The sequence below is a fragment of the Procambarus clarkii genome, chromosome 74, assembly GCF_040958095.1.
Source record: "Procambarus clarkii isolate CNS0578487 chromosome 74, FALCON_Pclarkii_2.0, whole genome shotgun sequence".
Lineage (NCBI taxonomy): Eukaryota > Metazoa > Arthropoda > Malacostraca > Decapoda > Cambaridae > Procambarus > Procambarus clarkii.
The window spans coordinates 18,841,311-18,862,491 of record NC_091223.1 but is presented as its reverse complement, the minus strand read 5'-3'; the positions used below and the strand labels follow the sequence as shown (position 1 = coordinate 18,862,491).

General features: G+C 40.7%; 1 protein-coding gene across 1 annotated transcript in view; it reads left to right on the top strand.

Moving 5' to 3' along the window:
• LOC123767374 (streptococcal hemagglutinin) overlaps positions 1-21,181 on the top strand; it is a 137,079-nt gene that overhangs the window by 65,325 nt on the left and 50,573 nt on the right. Inside the window, exon 4 of the mRNA XM_045757032.2 lies at positions 14,995-19,423. Coding sequence (XP_045612988.2) covers positions 14,995-19,423 — 4,429 coding nt within the window. The remainder of the gene's footprint in view (positions 1-14,994; positions 19,424-21,181) is intronic.

The window sequence follows — 21,181 nt, the reverse complement described above, 5'->3', positions numbered from 1 at the left end:
TTTCGGGAGTGCACTCTCTGGCATGTTTTGCAGGCCTACCACTAGGTCCTGATTGTGGCTAACTGCTCAATTTTCTCATAGCAAAACGATCCATTAAAGATTGTTTTTCCCTTCTTTGCAACACTTGTCTGTAGTAAGACATCACATTGTCATTTAAAAGGTCAATGCAACAGCCTGCTACAGCTTTATCTGGGTGAGTTTTTTCAACAAAACTTTGCAGTTCTTCCCATACTTCACACATTTTCTTAATGAGGAAGGTACATCCTCTACTGCCTCTACTCACAACTATTTTCTTAGGTTGAACCTTACCACTGGCTTTCTTGGGACCCATGGCGAGATATATAATAACAACTTTTATGCTCAAATAGCCAAAAATCTGACAAAAAACTGTAAATCCTTGTGAAGAATTCAGGTGGGATAGTCACTGGGCGCAAAGCTCTTGTAAACTGACGGGTGATCGCCGTGCCACCACGTGCTAGGTCAGCCTTTACGTGTATCAACACCCTCGTATTCCAATGTAAATTTTCCGAGCAAATGCTGCTCGTAACCTGAAAAACTCATAAACAGGAACACTTGTAATCCGAGGTACCACTGTACTTGAATCTTAATAATAATAAGCATAAACACATGTACCTGTACTTACTTGGCTCATACACTATAGAAAAAAACAAAAGCAAAAGATTAGGATTAACATTATAACAAAGTGGTGACTATCAACATATTTATATAAATTCACCTCGACCACTGTCACACGACGAAGCAGGAAGCGAGCAGCACCTGAAGAGGAGTCATGATGAATTCCCAGGAGCACCAGACAGAGACTGCTTCCTTATGCCAACAACAGGGCTCTATATACGCCCTCTGGTGATATCACGTCTGGTGGCAACACAACTGTTGACTAGAAGCTGGTGAGATAACAAGCAGTTAGCAGGTGTTAAACAGGTCACTGGCGAACACATCTGGCATGGGCTCACGGGGCTTGGTAAGATGACCCAGGGTAGAGGGTATCCAGACATCTGTCTGGGGTGGCTGTCTGGTTTATGCTGCCATAGAGAGTGATTGTAGCATGAAGATGTTGAGGGTGGTAGGAAGAGGCAACTTTCCATGGCTATGCAGGGGAATTATGTGACAGCTCTTCCATAAAGCCTCTTACTATTACCTGAGATGCTGATGCTTGTAGCAGATTGGAAGTGGGAGGTTCTATTTCATGGACTCGGGAGAGTGCATCTGCGACTATATTGTCCAAGCTTTTGATGTAGAAGATCTTGAGATTGTTGTTTAGCAGGTACAAGGACCAACGGAGTAAGCGTTGGGTGGAGAACTGGGCATGTTGCAGGAACCGAAGAGAATTATGATCAGAGTAGATGGTAATGAGTTGGGGGTCCATGAAGATAGGGTTCATAATGTTGCAAGCACAGTACGATGGTGAGTAGCTCCTTCTCTATAGTATTATAATTATGCTGGTGAGGTTTCAGCTTGTAGTTGTAGTAGCTGACTGGCAAGACTTCTCCCTCTTGTTGTTGCATCAGGACACCAATAATGCTGGAGCTGCTGGCATCGACATTAAGGCTGAAGGGTCGTGTTACATCTAGCGAGGCGAGAAGGGGATTAGTACAAAGTAAGGTTTTCAGTTGTTCAAAAGCAATGGATTGGGAGGTGGTCCAAATGTACTAACTTTTAGGGTTGGTAAGGTTGATTAGAGGTGTGGCAACAGTGCTAAAGTTCTTGCAGAAGCGACGATAATATGAGGCTAGGCCTAAGAAATGCATAAGTTGTTTATGTGAAGTAGACTGTAGATATTGTTGGATGGCTTGAAGGTGAGTGTCTAGATGTGCTATGCTTCCACTGCTAATGATATGATCAAGATAGCACACTTTATCTTTGGCAAAAGTGGACTTGCCCAAATTAATGATGAGACCAGCCTGGAGAAGCTTGTAGAACAGACGTAGCTAGTGTAGATGTTCTTCCCAGGTGTTGGCTGCTACATAGGTGTCATCAAGGTAGGTATAGGTATCGTCAAGGTCTTGGATGACAATGTTGACAGCTCGCTAGAAGGTTGCTGGGAATTGCAGAGTCCAAAAGGCAGTCGCTCATATCTAAAGAGGCCAAAAGAAGTGCCGAAAGCAGAGATGTCCTTAGCACGCACTGTAAGACTGATTTGGTAATAGCCCTTTAAGAGATCTATTTGAGACAAGAATATAGCGTTATCAATGGCATCTAGTATGTCGTTGATGCGAGGCAAGGGGTAAGAACCCTTAACTATGACAGTTTAATTTGCGGTAATCAGTGCACAGTCTTACCTTGCTGTGTGGTTTGGGCACCAATATATACAGGGTGAGGTCCAAGGGGACTCACAAGGTGTAGCTACTCCATTGCTGAGGAGGTACTGTACTTCAGCAAACATGGCTTCCCTCTTCTGTGAACTGATGCGGTAGTATGGCTGACAAATGGGCATCGTTTTGGGAAGCAGCTTGATGTCGTGGCGCACTAAAGTACATTCCTGAGGAGTGTCTTGGAACGAGCCTTTATGAGAAGAGATTAGTTGGGTCATAGGAGCACTGTTAGTAGAGTGCTGTGAGTACAATGGGGCCTCGATTTACGATGCTAATCCGTTCCCAGAGACAGATTGTAAGTCAAAATATCGTAAGTCGAAGCGATTTTTCCCATAAGAAATAAACGGATTTGAATTAATCCGTTTCCCACCCTCCAAAATATTAACATATAAATACATTTTATATTGAATACAATGTTTTTTTCTAACTACAATACTGTACTGTACTACAATACAGTACCTAAGTTTATCTTACCTTTATGGAGGGCTCTTGATGGCATATGGAAGATGGTGATGAGGGGGAGAGGAGGAGAGTTGTTACTGTTTGGAAGGGGAGTCCCCTTCCATTATCACATCAAGCAGTGATGTTTTCTCTGGGGTACTCTCTCTCCTACGTTTTGCCTGAATACCATTAGGACCTGGTTGTGGTTCAGTGCTTGTTTTTCTCACTACAAATTTGTCAAGTGATATTTGTTTTTCCCTTCGTTTTAACATTTGTCTGTAATGATGCATCACTTTAGCACCCATAATGTCCTTTTTCTTAGCCAGTATGGTGGATATCGTTGACTGAGATTTGTTGTACTGCCTAGCCAGTCCAACAACCCGCACACCATCTTCATATTTACGAATGATCTCTTGTTTCTGCTCTATGGTCATCCTTACATGGGATCTCATATGTTGAGCCTTACCACTGACTTTCCTGGGACTCATGGTGTGATATATAATAATTAATGTTCAAAATGCAAAAATTCACCACAATAGCAAAATTTCTTATAGGCGCGATTCTCACTAAGCGGGCAGCTGTAGTAAACTGAGGCAGGTCCGCCGCGTGACTGTGAACCACGCACTAGGTCGACCCGATCGTGTACCAACAAATATCGTAAGTCGACGACATCATCGGATGTCGAGTCGCATTTTTCGATGAAATTTACATCGCAACTCGAAATTATCGTAAGTAGGAGCAATCGTAAGTTGAGGTGCCACTGTACTTGGGAAGATGGTTCAGAATTTCACAGTTAGAGATCACTGGGGTTAGAGTCATTGCATTCAGGAGAAGCAGCAGGGTATGTATCACTGTTGGAATGCATATTCGTAAAAGTGGAAACAGCCATCAATACAAGTGGAGGATTACCTTGGTAGATCTTGAGTAGATTGATGTGGTAAGAGTTGAGTCTTGCGCCCGCCGATCAGGAGTCTCTAGAATGTAGTTATGGTTCTTCCTGCATTCTTTGATGTGGTAAGGACCTAAAAATTTACTCTTGAAGGGAGAGCTTGGGATAGAAAAATATTCCAGGACGAAGTCTTCTACATTAAATTTTCATACTTTAGTATTCTGGCCAAAATGTGCTTTCATTTTACATTGGGATTCTGATAAATTAGCACTGGCAAATTGATTTACCTGTTCAAGAGTGTGTGTCAAGTTTTTAAGAAACTGAGACATATAATGAGAACCACTGAAGGTGTTTGACGTTAATGAATCCTTAAATGCTTTGAGTGGGCTATGACACTTATTACCGTAGAGCATCTCATGAGGAGATACGCTAAGGGACTCGTTTGGAAGACTTCTGAAAATGCACATGATAAGGTCTGATTGTTTATCCCAATCTTTCTCTGTACTAATGCAAAACTTTCTCAAGAGTGATATGATTGTTTGATGACTACGTTCTAGAGATCCTTGTGAAACAGGATGATATGGGCTAGACAAGACTTGGGTTATGTTGACTACCTTAACCATTAAACCGCGCAATACATACATATACGATGGAAGTAACTTTACCAAAACCACGCAATACATACATATACAATTGAGGGTCTAGCGCACGATTTTAAATGCCCTGCAAGGGATAGGGGCAGCTGTAGTCCAGCCACAGCCAATAGTAAACAGACACCACCTAGAAAAAAAATCATGGGGTAACATATCTGGTTGTGAAAGCCTCAGTTCTGTGTGAGCCACCAAGGCTGGTGCATGCAGCATGAGCTTACAGCACTGCTGTTCAGCTTGTGATCACAGCATCACCTAAAAAGTCAATATATATATATGTACATACTATTATTTAGAGACGATATTATTACAGAAGACCCCTGACTGATAAAAATGACCAGGATTCTGATAATAACAGGATTGTGGTAATAATTAGTACTGTGGTGGGAGGAGTAATCTTGGTGGGGAGGGAGGTAGCATTATCTGCTGACTCTGTGTGACCACATTTTACTGTCTGGACTCACTATACCAGCTTAGTGATTTGCTATGTTGAAAACAAATGTAGATACTTATATATAACGTGTGTATGTAGTGTAATAACAGCAAAAGGAGTATGTTGGGAGGAGCCATTTTGGCGAGGGAGGTGGCGTCGTCTGCATGACTTGTCATGCAGTGTATGGTGGCCACTATGCTGTTTGGGCACCATATCAGCTTAGTCACCACAAATAGTATGTTTTGCCTTGAACGAGTGAGGGAGAGGAGGAAGCGTTAGCTGACTTTGTGTGGTGACTTCTGTTATTGCCTGAACTCACCATACCAGCTTAGATGAACAGTTATGGTGAACAAAACATGTAGATAGTTATATATAACATCTGTATATAGTGAATAAAAGCAAAAACAGTATGATTGGAGGAGATTGTTGGGGAGTGAGGTGAGAAAGAGAGTGGCGGCTAGTGGCTGGCTGTCAGGTGTGGTGGCCACTCCTCATTGCTTTTTGATTCACCATACCAACCTAGTGGTTTGTAATGGTGACCAAAACATACAGATACTTATATAACCTGTGTATATAGTGTAATAACAGCAAAACTATTTGTTTATTGTTTTATGAACATAAAAATTGAATCACTAATATGCAGACCATAATTTTGAGTATAGCGATGGTTCACACATTTTATTATATAAATATATCACACTACACACCATTGATTAATATTACTGCAAAAATCTAAGAAAAAATAAATCAGAGACATTGAAATAATTAGGTAATACTGAAATATCTTTGTGGCTCCTGCCTGACAGCTTGGGTGGAGCAGACCCCCTTCATTACTTGCTGTGTCAACGCCTCTTTTATGCCAGCCTTCCCCGCCCTATTGCGGCCAAAATATGTCGCCTACGATTTTTTTATTCTTTTTCCCATTATCAGGGAACACAAATGAAGACTTATAAGACGAAAGTATTTTTTTTTTTCATTTTGTTGTTGCGCGTGGCGGTGTTGCAGGCCAAAAAGGCCTTAGTGGTTTCAGGGTTAAGGGTTTTCTTAAATAACTCCTTGGTGAAGTTTGTACCACAGTCACTTTTAATCCCCTTTGGAAATCCATACTGCATGAAGATCTTCAGGAGGTGCTTGACAACTGTAGCAGCTGTGATGTTCTTGATGGGAATTGCTATGGGGAACCTGGTGGTTGGACACAGAATGGTGTTGTATAGGTTGCCAGAACTGGTACTAGGTAGAGGCCCAACGCAGTTGATGATGAGCTTCGAGAAGGGTTCTGAAGGCACATTAATAGGAATCAGTGGTGCATTAGGAATAGGTGCATTAGGTTTACCTGCCATTTGACATGTATGACAAGTATTAACCAAGGTTTTCATGTCTCGTGCCATGCCTGGCCAAAAATAATCTTGTAATAGAGCATGGTAGGTTTTGTTGATGCTGTAATGAGACATCAGGCCATGTGCTAATATAAGTATTTCCTTGCGTAAAGATGTTGGAACTACCAGCTGATTTACATTAGCCCAATCTGCCTCTGCCTTAACCCTCAAACCGCGCATATCATATATAAATGATATCAGTGACAAAACCGAAACCGCGCACATCATTTATATATGATTTCGTGTTTAGCACTATAATTTAAACGCCCTGCCTGGGATAGGGGCAGCTATAGTATAGCCACGACCGATAGTTGCCAGATGCCACCTAGAAAAAAAATCCAGGCCAACATTCTTGGGTTGCACGAGATCACAGCACCGCTGTTCAGCTTGTGACCACAGCATTGCCTACAAATGCCATAATATATATGATACTGCTATTATTTAGCAGTGATAGTATTACTGAAGCCCCCTGACTGTGATAAAACTGACCAGGATTCTGATAATAGCAGGATTGTGGTGATATTTAGCGCTGTGCTCCATGGAGGGAGGAGTAATGCTGTGGGAGGGAGGGTAGTGGCGTCGTCTTCTGACTGTGTGTGGCCACCATTTATTGACTGCACTCGCCATACCAGCTTAGTGGTTCGCTTTGGTGAACACAAATGTAGATACTTATATATAACGTGTGTATAGTGTGAGATAACAGCGAGAGGAGTAGGTTGGGAGCCGCCATTTTGGTGAGGGAGGAGCGTCGTCTGCACGACTTGGCATGTTGTTTACTGATGGCCACTATGGTCTTTGGGCACCATACCAGCTTATTTGTACAGGTATGGTGAATAAAACAGGTAGATACTTATATATAATGTGTGTATATAGCGTAATAACACCACAAACAATATTGTTGGAGGAGAAATATTAGTGCGTCTGGCCTTGAGGGCGGCCGCCGATCAGCTGACTGTGTGAGTAGCTATGTCTTTGTGCCTTTACTCACCATACAAGCTTAGATGTACAGTTATGCTGAACAAAACATGTAAATACATATATATAACGTCTGTGTATAGTGAATAAATGCAAAAACAGTATTGTGGGAGGAGAATGAGGGTGAGTGAGGTTGTGTTGAGGGAGGGAGTGGCAGCGAGTGGCTGGCTGGTGTTTGGCGGTCACTCCTCGTTGCTTTTTGACAAACAAGACCAACTTAGTAGTTCATTATGGTGAACAAAACATGCAGATACTTATATATAACCTGTGTATATAGTGTAACAACAGCAAAACTCTTTGTTTTTTGTTTTATGAACATAATAATTGAATCACTAATATGCACACCATAATTTTGAGTACAGCGATGGTTCACATATTTTATTATATAAATATACCACAATTCACTGTATTGAATAATATTACTGCAAACAAAAATAAGAAAAAATCAATCAGAGACATTGAAATAATTAGGTAATAATATATTTGTGGCAACTGCTGTCTGACAGCTCGGGCGGAGTAGACCTCGTCTGGCGAAGGCTCTGCCAACGCCCCTTTTTTGCCACAGTTCCCTACCCTATTGCGGCTAAAATATGCCACCTATGATTTTTTGTTATTTTTTCTGTGATCAGGGAACAAAAATGAACACTTCTATAAGACGAAAGAATTTTTAGGAATTTTTTTTTTTTGTTGCGCCTGTGGGTGTGAATTCCATTTGGGCCCCTAGCGGTTTGAGGGTTAATCACTGCACTGTGCAATTCACTTTGAGGCTCTCGACGGGTGATGCGCAACGTGCCTAAGAGCTCTTATAGGTATAACGTATCATTCAAAACTCCTGTGGCTACACTGGATTCACATCAGCTTCTTCAGGGCTCTCCTAAACAGACGCCATTTAAAAAAAAAATCGTGGGCAACATTCCTGGGTGTGAAGGCCTCAGTACTGAGTGAGCAACCATCGCCAGAGAAATCCTAGTAAACAACACAGAAATCATCGATAGATACAGCGATAGCAGGCGGCTTGACGTTTGCGAGGCACTACACATTAAGTCAACACCTGCAATTAACATCCAATTAATGCACAAATATATATATATATATATATATATATATATATATATATATATATATATATATATATATATATATATATATATATATGCAACAATGATCACAAAAACACTGATCCAAGTATGCAGAATAACCACATATGAAAAATAGAAAATGCTTAACGCGTTTTCGGCTAATTCGCCTTCATCAGAGCAAAGTAGAATCCAAGATTCTACTTTGCTCTGATGAAGGCGAATTAGCCGAAAACGCGTTAAGCATTTTCTATTTTTCATATGTGGTTATTCTGCATATATATATATATATATATATATATATATATATATATATATATATATATATATATATATATATATATATATATATTTATTTATATATATATATGTCGTACCTAGTAGCCAGAACGCACTTCTCAGCCTACTATGCAAGGCCCGATTTGCCTAATAAGCCAAGTTTTCATGAATTATTATATTTTCTCTAATTTTTTTCTTATGAAATGATAAAGCTACCGATTTCATTATGTATGAGATCAATTTTTTATTATTGGAGTTAAAATTAACGTAGAAATATGGCCGAACCTAACCAACCCTACCTAACATGACAAAACCGAGCCAGTCACTGAACCCCGGATGAATAGGGACGTATACAATAAAATTATGAAACCAAAACGCGTCCCGGAGGACCCGAGACACCATCCAGGCAACCGGTGCCAAAAGGAGCCGTACCTGAGACAGAGTGGTCATCTGAAAGGAGGGGCAAAAGATCCAGGGATTCAGACTAGACAAGTCCAGTATGAATCACAGATCCGCACAGTCCCGTTACGGAACTGAAAACAGGTGGAACCCACCTGAGGGACGTTGTCGTTTCAACCACGACATTATGAGCATGAGCACCCAAGCGAACCCACCCCTGGATGACCTGACAGAGCACAGTAGAAGAGGCCTGCCCCGCCAGCCCTGATCATCCCCGAAGGAGGAGCGACCCAACGCCTCCATAGATCGGAGGAAACAACCAGAAATGCCAGGGACCAGGCGTGAAATCATGGGACCAGGCGTGAAATCGTGGGACCAGGCGAGAGCAAACAGTGCGAGCCTCCCCCCCTATTACCCTGTCAACAGGGCAAACCGCGAAAGAGCCGACAACCCCTATGAGAGCCCAACCGACGCTAAGAGCGATCATTGCGCCGACCAGAATGCCAACAGCTCCAGAGGAGGTGCCGGTCCCGAATCTGGCACTACTGGCTTACGACGACCAAAGGAACCCCGAGACCTGACACGACCCTTCCGGGCAGGACCTCCATGGCCCCCCCTGGAGAACCTACAAGTCCGACAAAGGCCGTCACAGGATGAAGCTGCCTGCAGAAAAAGCACCACCGCAGACTCTGCAAACAGCAACAGACAAAAAGGTGATGAAAATCTAAGAGCCAGGGCCCAAGACTATTCCAAAATTTTGGACGAGCACCGCCTGTCAGCACGCGAGGCGAGAAGTGAAGAACAGACCTCAGAAACGGCACATACAACTTCACCAAAGCTGCCAGCGCCCAAACTGCTGAAGCAAGCACACCGGACCCTGGCCCGGAACTCAGCTCCTCCACACCCAGCACGAAACAGTCCGAAGACAGCTCCAGCAGAGAAAACAAGCGCAAGACCGAAGCCAAGTGCCCACAAATCCTTGGCCACCAGGGATGCCGAAAGGGAACCTGCATGTGAAGCCGCACCTGGCCAACATCATAAGGAAGGACGGGAGCGAATTAGCACACCTTGCGGTGCTCCCAGGAAAACCTGAACGACCGTAAGCAAATCTCGCCATTCAAGTGCGCATTCCGACAGGACGAAAGCCAAGCCTCCCCAAAGAAGAAAAGGCAGTCTGCCAGCCAGGAAGACTCCGGCACTTTGTAACGCACCCAATAAAGAAAAGAGGAGCCAAACTCAAAAAGAAGGCATCATTATCGAGGCGTAATCCGGGTGTCACAGGAAGTAAGCCGCAAGGGGCCTCCCACACCTTCCTCTGTAGGATGCGGGTAGCCAAAAAAAAACTCCAGAAGGAGAGAACCGAAGAACCCAAGGGAACTCGGACCCGAACCCGGGGAGGAGTCGAACTCGTAGCAAAATCGTACAGAGGGGAAAAGGAAAAAAACCCTACCCCTGTAACAACAAGCCCTGCAAGGAGGGTACCAAACACCCAAGCAGGGACAAGTGGGGCTCAGGCCCCCCAAGTCAACTCCTCCCCAGCCCCGGAATCATCCACGTCAGGACCCAGGGCCAAGCAGTCCTCCAAAACCTTTGCCTTTGGAGAAAAAGCAGAGTCCACCGGAAAAGCAGGGATGAAGGAGGCCTGCTTGCGTGGCCCAAAAGCTCCGGCAGGAGGACCAGGCTCGAATGCCTCCACCGCTGATCCAGAAGGGGCAATCCCCAAAGCCACCCGAGTCTCACTACAGTATAATTCAGCGGGGCATCCAGAAAGGCAACCAACTTCGCACCTTGCTGCAACTTAAACCTTGCATGCAATGCTAAAGCTGCCTGCACCCAAATCTCAGTCTCAGTGAACTGGGTGAATGGAGTACAAGCAAAGAACACCACTTGCAGGACTCCGGGTCATAGGTGTCACTGACCCTAACAGGCAGCAAGGCGGAGGCAGAAGGTGAGTGTCACCCCAAAACAGGGGGGACAGAGCAACCTTCAAACTCGCACAAGGCGAGGAGGGACTCAGAGGTCTCCTACATTGGACCACTGAGCCCCAATGGGGGGTTTCCAGGGCCCTTAGGCTGACTGCTAAAGGAAGCCCAGGCGAGGTCCACGAAAGCCTGGTGGATAGCGCGCAGGACTCGTAATTCTGTGGCTCGGGTTCGATTCCCGCACGAGGTAGAAACAAATGGGCAAAGTTTCTTTCACCCTGAATGCCCCTGTTACCTAGCAGTAAATAGGTACTCAGGAGTTAGTCAGCTGTCACGGGCTGCTTCCTGGGGGTGGAGGCCTGGTCGAGGACCGGGCCGCGGGGACACTAAAAAGCCCCAAAATCATCTCAAGATAACCTCAAGAGGTACTGCTAACCGGTTATCCCAGAGCTACCAAGCAAACAATCTAAAAGCTGAACCCCCTGTGATGTGTGCAAGCACAGGGACATAGTGGAGGGCCACCAAAAGCCTACCTGTGGTCCTACCGCCACACCTGGCAGACCCCCGCCAGGCAACACAAAACAAAAACAAAAGAAAACCCCCACAAAAGCACAACGTCTTCAGGAGAACAGAACTAGTCACTATGCGTATATCAGATAGCTGCACAGTACCTCGCCCCCCCAGCCAGCGACAAAACTACCTCCTAACACAAGAGAAACAGGAGAAAGAACCACCCCAGCTGAACTCCCAAGGGCGGGCAATCACCGAGCAGCGACAGAACCACACGGAGGTAGTAGCTCCTGAACGGCTCATGGAAGATAACCCTGAGGCCGCAAAGGCAGTACTTACAGGGCACCTAGGGAAGGCGGCCCTAGGTGCATGCAGTCCCAGTACTCTTGTATTACGTCTGGCTCACACACCACCAAAACCAAGCAACAACACCGCACTGCAGCACTGCGCAGAGTAGAGTTAGAGCGATCGACCGTCACCAACACAACAGCCTCTTGAACTGAGGAGAGTTGCCGGCGAGGTTTGGGAACCCCCATCCCCCTCCATGGGAGTGGGGGGGGGGGGGGTTGCGCAGACGGATGCGCGGCATTTGTGGTGATGTCATACTTGTTAACTTGGTTTTGATTGGGAAGATCTGTTGCTAGTTCGGCTTTTGGTTTGCAATTTATTTGATCAGCAGTAGTTTGTTTTGGAATTCCTACCTTTATGGGTGCCTGACCTGGTAGATGCCAAACAAAGACTGCTTCCAATTACACGGGGGTGTCTTTAGGCCATTGCTCCTCATGCCTCTCTTGAGGGGGCCAGGTTCTGGCTCTGGTCCCTGGTAGGCTTAGAACTACTTTGATTGACTGTTGCCACGGTCTAATATATACACATCAGCCCGGTATAGCTCCAGTGAGCCGAAGGTGCTCCCCGGAGCTATAAAGAAAATTATATAAGTAATTATATAACTATAAATAAAAAGTAATTAAATAAGTTACTCCACAGAAAAGTAAACAAAAAATGCTGCTTTGCCCGTGCGGTGTGAAAGTTGTACAAGTAAACAATAAGCAGATGAACAATACAATTTACTTTAATCTTAACCCTTGTATGGCGCCTGGCTATTTAGCATGTGTCACAGGCGCATACCAACAAAAAAAAAAAAGAAAATTATTTTTTCTTCTAAACCTGTTAATTTGTGATCACTGATCATGGGAAAAATAATAAAAAAAAACGTAAGTGGCATATATTGCCCACTATACGGCAGAAAAGTCTGGCAAAAAACAGGCGCTGACTAAGTGTGCGTCCCAGACGGTCTGTTGCTCGCCAGGTGTCAGGCCGGAGTTGCCACAAAGAGATAATTACCTAATTATTTCAATGTCTTTGATTTTTCGTAGTTTTTTTGCTGTAATATTATTCAATAGTGTGTAGTGTGATATATTTATATAATAAAATGAGTGAATCATCGTTGTACTCAAAAATATGGTGTACATATTGTTGATTCAATTATGTTCATCAAACAGTGAACAAATACTTTGTCAGTTATTACACTATATACACAGGTTATATACAAGTATCTGCATGTTTTGTTCACCATAACGAACCATTAAGTTGCTATTATGAGTCAAAAAGTAACGAGGAGTGATCGCCACATACCAGCCAGCAACTCACTCCCTTAACACCTCACTCGCCCACATTTTCCTCCCACCATACTGTTTTTACTTTTATTCACTATATACATATGTTATATATATAAGTATATACATATGTTATATATAAGTATCTACATTCGTGTTCACCATAACGAACCACTTCGTTGGTATGCTGAGTGTCAGTGCCAGTGGCAGCCTGCCACTGGCTGCTACTTCCTCCCTCCCTCAAGTCACCTGACTCACCCACATTCTCCTCCCACAATACTGTTTTTGCTTTTATTCACTATATACAGACGCTATTTATAAGTATCTACATTCGTGTTCACCATAACGAACCACTAAGTTGGTATGCTGAGTGGCAGTGGCAATGGCAGGCAGTGGCAGCCCGCCACTGCCACTAAGTTGGTATGCTGAGTGGCAGTGGCAATGGCAGGCAGTGGCAGCCCGCCACTGGCTGCCACTCCCTCCCTCACCTCACCTGACTTGCCACCATTCTCCTCCCACCATACTGTTTTTGCTTTTATATTGTGATGAGAAATGTAGGTGTTAAGGCAGTCTTCTTTATGGCTGGTGTAAATGCCAATCACATTAAAAAAAAAGAGAAACAAAAATGTTGACTGCTTGGCTGTTGTCTCCTGTGGTAAAGTGAATAGGAAAAACACGCAAAACAAATTTTATAAATAATGAACTTTAATTTACTTTAAACAAATATAAACAAAATAAAGATAATCCCTTGGCTATGTACAGTGTGGATCAAAAATATATACAAAGACAAAACACAATATAAAATAAAATAATGATTACGTTACTCTACAATAAGCAAGACAAAAATTAGTTAAAGGTGCTGAGAATAGTGGGCTGGCTGAAACCTCTACTAATATACAGGACGTATGCTTAGATAAAAGTGTCAGCTCGAGAGCACAAGAATATTCTGAGGCCAATTGCTCGTGCAAGACTATATATAGACGATGTAGATGGCGCTGGAGTCGCGTGAAGTCGCTGATTCACTAATGGGGAGAGTGTTGGTTTGAAGTGGTTGTTTGGTGATCGACGAGGTGGTGCGCCGACAGTGAGGGAAGGGGGTGAGGAGAGTGAGAGTAGGGTAGTGTACCCCCTGTAGAGACGTCTGTTATTCCACTTATATACTATTCTTGAATGTGGTATCATGATGTTGCACAAGTATAGAAGTAACGCAATGTAGGAAGGAGCAGGCTAAATCTCTCTTGAAAGAGATTACTGTCACAATATACAGACGTTATATATAAGTATTTACATGTTTTGTTCACCATAACTGTACATCTAAGCTTGTATGGTGAGTAAAGGCACAAAGACGTAGCTACTCACACAGTCAGCTGGTGGCGGCCGCCCTTAAGGCCAGACGCACTAATATTTCTCCTCCAAAATACTGTTTGTGGTGTTATTACGCTTTATACACACATTATATATAAGTATCTACCTGTTTTATTCACCATACTTGTACAAGTAAACTGGTATGGTGCCCAAAGACCATAGTGGTCACTAATAAACAACATGGTAAGTCGTGCAGACGACCCCACCTCCCTCACCAAAATGGCAGCTCCCAACCAACTCTTATTGCTGTTTATACCCTCTATACACACGTTATATATGAGTATCTACATTTGTGTTCACCATAGCGAACCACTAAGCTGGTATGGTGAGTGCAGTCAATAAATATATCATAGTATAGTATATATCATAATAATATTACTGTGGAGAAACTGTGGCATAATATTATGGTACAAAATATGTACTGTAATATTATGTTTGTATATGATATAAAAGTTGTAAATATTTTAATAAAAGGTCATATATTACAGCTTTCATGTGTCAACACCTGTTATAAATTTATTGTATTTTCCCCTCCTAATGTCCTATAAATGTCCAGCTCTGCAAATTTATTATCATATTAATACTTCATAAAGTGCAATAATAATAATAATAATAATAATAATAATAATAATAATAATGATGGTGATAGTAATGGAAATAATAAAATTTAAAATGTGTGAATTTCAGTATGTTATGAGACAAATTTTACATAAAAATATTATGTTTTCAGGTATGGAAGAACCTTTAGAGAAAAATTTTATAAGGTGCAAGAAGACCTCATTGAACAGTGCTGAAAATGGTTCGGAAGTTTTAAATGAATTTAAAGAAAATTACCAGTCATTTTTAACTTGGACATCAGAAGTTTTAAATTTTACAGAAAAATCAGATGATTCTGTAATATCTTCACCATATTCTTCATTTTCCAATTCTACATGTAATCTCAATGTTAGAGATGAAAAAGTTTCTATGCATCCTCAAGAGACTGTCTCACAAGAAAGCGTAAGATATGATACACCACCAATGGTACCAGTTTCATGCACTTCAGGAGATCAAAAAGGAAAAACGTCCTATTGTAATATTAAAAAAAGCATGACAAATTGTATTGATAAATCAGGAGCATGGACAACACCCTCATTGTATTCTTCAGTTGCTAATACTGGGAATTACCACATTGAAAAAGATAAAAACGATTTGGACCTCTCCCAAGAGTCTGGATTACATGAAAACTCAAGATGTAATGGGCCAGTAATGGCATCAGTTGCCAGCACTTCAGGAGAAAACAAACACAAAAAAACATCAAATGTTGCTTATGAACAAACAACACCATGGAAAATACTTGTCTCTACTAAGTCTCAGAAAAAGATAAATTTAAATAAATCAAACAGAAATTTGGTTGATAATTCAAGTATTAAAGATATATCTCTCAAAAATTTGGCTACTTTGTATATATATGCTGAAGATACATCCAGTGCAAGTGATGAAAGATCTAGGAAACACGTAACCTCTTTACATATTACTAGTAAGAAAAAGAACACTGACATGAGATTGATGAAAAATCATTGTAAAATTATTGACAGCTTAGGACCATGGTCTAGTCTTCCTTCATCCCAACTTAAGACTAATAATAATAATGTGGAAAATTGTAAGGAAAAAGTAACAGATGTTGCAACTTCACAATACGATAGTACTGCAACAGGTGTGGCAGCTGCACACAGCAAGAGTATTGCAGCAGGTGTAACAATGTCGCAATGCATGAGTAATGAAGGGGTAGCAACTGCACACTACAAGAGTAAGGTAGCAGGTGCAGCAACTGCCCACTACAAGAGTAAATTAGCAGGTGTAGCAACTTCACACTACAAGAGTAAATTAGCAGGTGTAGCAACTTCACACTACAAGAGTAAAGTAGCAGGTGTAGCAACTGCACACTACAAGAGTAAGGTAGCAGGTGCAGCAACTGCCCACTACAAGAGTAAATTAGCAGGTGTAGCAACTTCACACTACGAGAGTAAAGTAACAGGTGTAGCAACTTCACACTACGAGAGTAAAGTAGCAGGTGTAGCAACTGCACAATTTAAGAGTTTTACAAATTCAGAAAAACAAGCACATTTAATGAAATTTGAACAGCATCAATCACTGGAAAGTTTAAAAGAAGAGTATAAAGACTTTTCTTCACAACCTAAAGTGATGCCTCCAAAAAATGCTAATTACATTCCTGATTATAACTTATTTCCATGTGAATCTAAAGGTGAATTAATAACAAAGAATAATGGAAAAGTTCCTGTATGTGGAAACTCTGAAAATATTAGAAACAAATTAAATGACAAAATTTCTTCCTTACTAATAAATACTACAAATGTCACAGTGACAAAGAAACATACTGGCATTTTAACACCAATGAACACAGTGGATTCCAAAAATATAATGGTACATAATAGTACAAGGCTTTCCCCAACTGTCACAGATTCATCACACATGCACAGTCATAGTGCCAGCGCCATGCATGTCAGCATGTCACACTCACCTAATGTGCAGAATAACATGAGTTCACCTAATGTGCAGAATAACATGAGTTCACCTAATGTGCAGAATAACATGAGTTCACCTAATGTGCAGAATAACATGAGTTCATCTCTGCCTATGAAAGTAGCAAACTCAGATGACATACATAAAATTTCTGAAATTTCCCCGACATTTGCTGTAAGATATAGAAAAGACACTATTGCTGGTACTAAATATGTAAACATATCACACTCGCCTAATGAACAGGTGAACACAGCTCCATCTATGCCTACAATGGCAGAAGAATCATTAAATATTCATAGAAATGCTGGAATTACTCCAAATGTAATTTTTCCAGATTCAGCAAACTCTGAAAATATTAGAAACAAATTAAGTGATAACATTTCTTCCTTACTAATAAATACTACAAATGTCACAGTGACAAAGAAACATAGTGGCATTTTAGTACCAATAAACAGAGTGGATTCCAAAAATAAAATGGTTCATAATGGTACTAGGCTTTCCCCAACTGTCACAGATTCATCACCCATGCACAGTCATAGAGCCAGGGCCATGCATGTTAGCATGTCACACTCACCTTATGTGCAGAATAACATGAGTTCACCTAATGTGCAGAATAACATAAGTTCATCTCTGCCTGTGAAAGTAGAGAACTCAGATGACATACATAAAATTTCTGAAACATCCCAGACATTTGCCAAAACATATAGAAGAGACAATTTTGCCAGCACTAAATATGTAAACATATCACACTCACCTAATGAACAGGTGAATACAGTTTCATCTATGCCTGCAATGGCAGAAGAATCCTTAAATATTCATAGAAATACTGGAATTACCCCAAATGTAATTTTTCCAGATTCTGCAAACAGAAAAAATGATGCTTCCAGTTGTGTGTGTGTGAAAATGTCACATTCAGATAATGTGCAAAGTGCAGCTTCATTTCTGCCAGTGATGGCAACAGATTCAGAAAATATACATAAATGTACGGAAATTTCTTCAACTGACACTGTACCAGACTTAACAGACAAGCAAACCAATATTGCTGGCACTATGCCTGTGACCATGTCACACTTACCTAGTCAACAGAGAAAAGTTCCAGTACTTTTGCTTTTTCCTGTGATGCCACCAGAATCAAAATATACAGTTAAAAGTAATGAAATATCCCCATCTGTTAGTGTACCAGTTTCAGCAGATAGACAAAGTAATACTGAAAGCTCTTCGTTTTTTAATATATCACTCATACCTAATCTGCAGAATGATCTACCAATACTTGTGTTTAATCCTATGATGACAACAGATCCAAATTGTGTAAATATAAGTAATGAAATTTCTCCAGCTGTCAGTGTATCAGATTCAACAGATAGACAAAATAGTATTGCTGGCACTCTGTGTGAGAATATGTCACACATACCAAATATTCAGAAAAATGTAGTTTCATTTGACCCTGAGATAACTGCAGATTCACAAAATATACATTCAAATACTGAAATATTCCCAGCTGCCAGTGTACCAGATTCAACAGAGAAGCAAAACAATATTACTGACAATGTGTGTGTGAACATGTCACACATACCACATGTGCAGAACATTATTTCTTCTTTGCCTATAATGGCAGAAGACTCAGAATATGTACATAAAAGTACCGGAACTTCCCCAACTGTCACAGTACCAAATTTAACAGATACACAAGAAAATATTGGTGGTACTGTATATGTGAATGTGGCACACTCACCTCAAATGCAAATGAATTTAATTTCATCTCTACCTGTGATGGCAGAAGAATCAGTAAATATACATAAAAGTGCTGGAATTTCTCCAAATGTCATTATTACAAATTCAGCAGACAAGCAAAACAACATTACAAGCTCTAAGTGCATGAAAGTGTCACATTCAGGTAATGTGCAGAGTATAGTTTCATCTCTACCTGTGATGACAACAAATTCAAAGAATACATATGTAGTGCATAATAATTTTCCATCTTCATGTGATGTAAAGGAAAATATTTGCACTGCTGCATCTGTAGGTGAGAAAGATTCAACTGACACTCAGGAAAATTCTTGTAGTGCCATACTTGCAGAAGAGACCAGCAAAAAGAAGTCATACTTGACAAATATAGAAGATGCAGAAGACATACTGAAGAATCCATGTATATTTCCTTGTGCAGCTGAAGGCCATGATTCTCAAAGATATGAAACAAATTCAATGATTACTCCTAAAACAGTATTAAATTCAAGGATCACATATGACAGTATTGGTATTAATGTAATTGATTCAAGTAATCTGGATAAAAATACAGGATTTATTTCATATGAAAGTCAAATAGAAACAATGAATAATGAGACAAGTGCTTGTTCATTCACATCAGATTTTGAGGGATTGAATGGCAGTGAATCTTCATCAGTAATTTTGGAAATAACTGAAAATTGCTTCAAAAATAAGTCTATACATCAAGATCATACATATGCAAAAAATATAAAGGAAAATACCAGTATATCTGCACAACCTGCAAGTCATGTTTATCCTAATAGCATACTGGGGAATTATCTTATGAATAAAGACCATACTTATGGGAAAATAGATGCATATGAATTTTTACCCATCAATCCTACACCTACATATTCAGAGAGCAATTCAAGGTAAGTTGATTCCTTAAGTTTGTGCATGAATTTCTTTTTGAGTTCATATTAATATACAGAAATGCACAAGTTGCATGCACACACACTTCAGTGTTATTAGTAGTGAAAATCCTTACTGTACGTAGATGTATCAAACCTACCGATACTATAAAAAATAATTGAAACAAATGTTTACAAACAGCTCTACTCCTACCTTGTAACATTCAAATTAAGTCTTTGCCAATTTGGCTTTCATTTGCAAAAAAAAAGAGAGTACCAATGATGCCATTATTAGTTTTCTTGATATAATCTATACAGCTCTTAACAAAAATGAGTTCCCACTTGGCCTTTTCATTGACTGGAAAAATGCCTTTGATACTGTAAATTCTAACTAACTCATACTTAAATTTCATTATGGAACCCGAGGCCTTGCTTTGAACTATAGTATATTAGATCATGTCTTAAGTCTTAATAACAGACACCAATATATAGCCATTAATGACAAAACCTCTCCCACTCTACCATTAACCATAAGAGTGCCACAGGGACTGCTCCTTAGGTTCATGTACAAATGTCCAGTTGCCGTAGTAGCAGGAGTACGAGCATCTGGCTATTGCTGTTGCTTGTATTATCCCGAAAAACCTTAGGACGTCCCTATTTCTTATGTACATCAATGATTTGCCAATTGTATCTAACATGCTTAAACATAAACTATTTGCTGACGATACTGCCTTTATCTGCTCAGACCCCAACCCACACACACTTAATAATATTGTAAATAACAATTTAAAAAAGTCCACTTGTGGATATTGTCATCCAACAAACTCACACTAAACATACAGAAGACTTAATACATTTTATTTGGAAGTAAATCATCAAACCAGGTTCACCTTCAGATAGACAATGTCAACATTAGCATTAAAACTTATGGAAAGTTCCTTTGCCTATATGTAGACAAGAGACTAAACTTTAGCACCCAACTATTACATATAGCAAATAAAAATATCAAAAACCTCTTGATATACAGTACTCTCTAAAATTAAACATTATGTTCCACATTGCTCTCCTTTCACTATACTTTTTGCTAATCTATCCCTATCTAACATATGGTATCTATGCATAGGTTACGGCCACTGTAAATTACCTCAAACCCATCAACACCCAGCAAAAATTTGCTATCAGTATTTTTTAATCATTCTGCCGTTTCTTCAGTGGCATCCTTTGCAGTTTTCCCTTCCTCTGCTACTACCTTAATGCTTTTCTTAAGCTTGTTGAGTCTTGCTTCCCTGCAATGGTCTGTTTTCTTCAGTCTGTTAGCACTCCCAGGCACACCAAGGTGAGGGTTGGTCAACTGCATCAGTCAATATGTTGCCTTGTTTTCTTCATTATTCGTATCAATTAGTAGCTTGTTTAGTTTTGCCTAATCATTTTGATTTGTTTTCTCAGCCTTTGGGTAGATCTTTGAGCACTTATTTCCCCATACTTCGTGATGAGAGCCAGCTTGTAAGCCTACCAGGAAAGGGGATTTCATCACATTCAGCACTTGATTTTCAGGTTTATTTTAAATTCTCTAGTTCCTAATTTCACTTTTAGGTTTTATATTTTATCGTATATATATGACAGCAATGACCTCACTGCACTTGCATCAGTGTCAGAGAAACGATTACTCATTCATTGAGTAGTTAGTAAAGAGGGAGTAATGGTTGTGTTGGTATTGCATGGTAATTAAAAAACTATTGCCATTTTCACATACGGATGGAACAAGTGAAGCGAGAAATT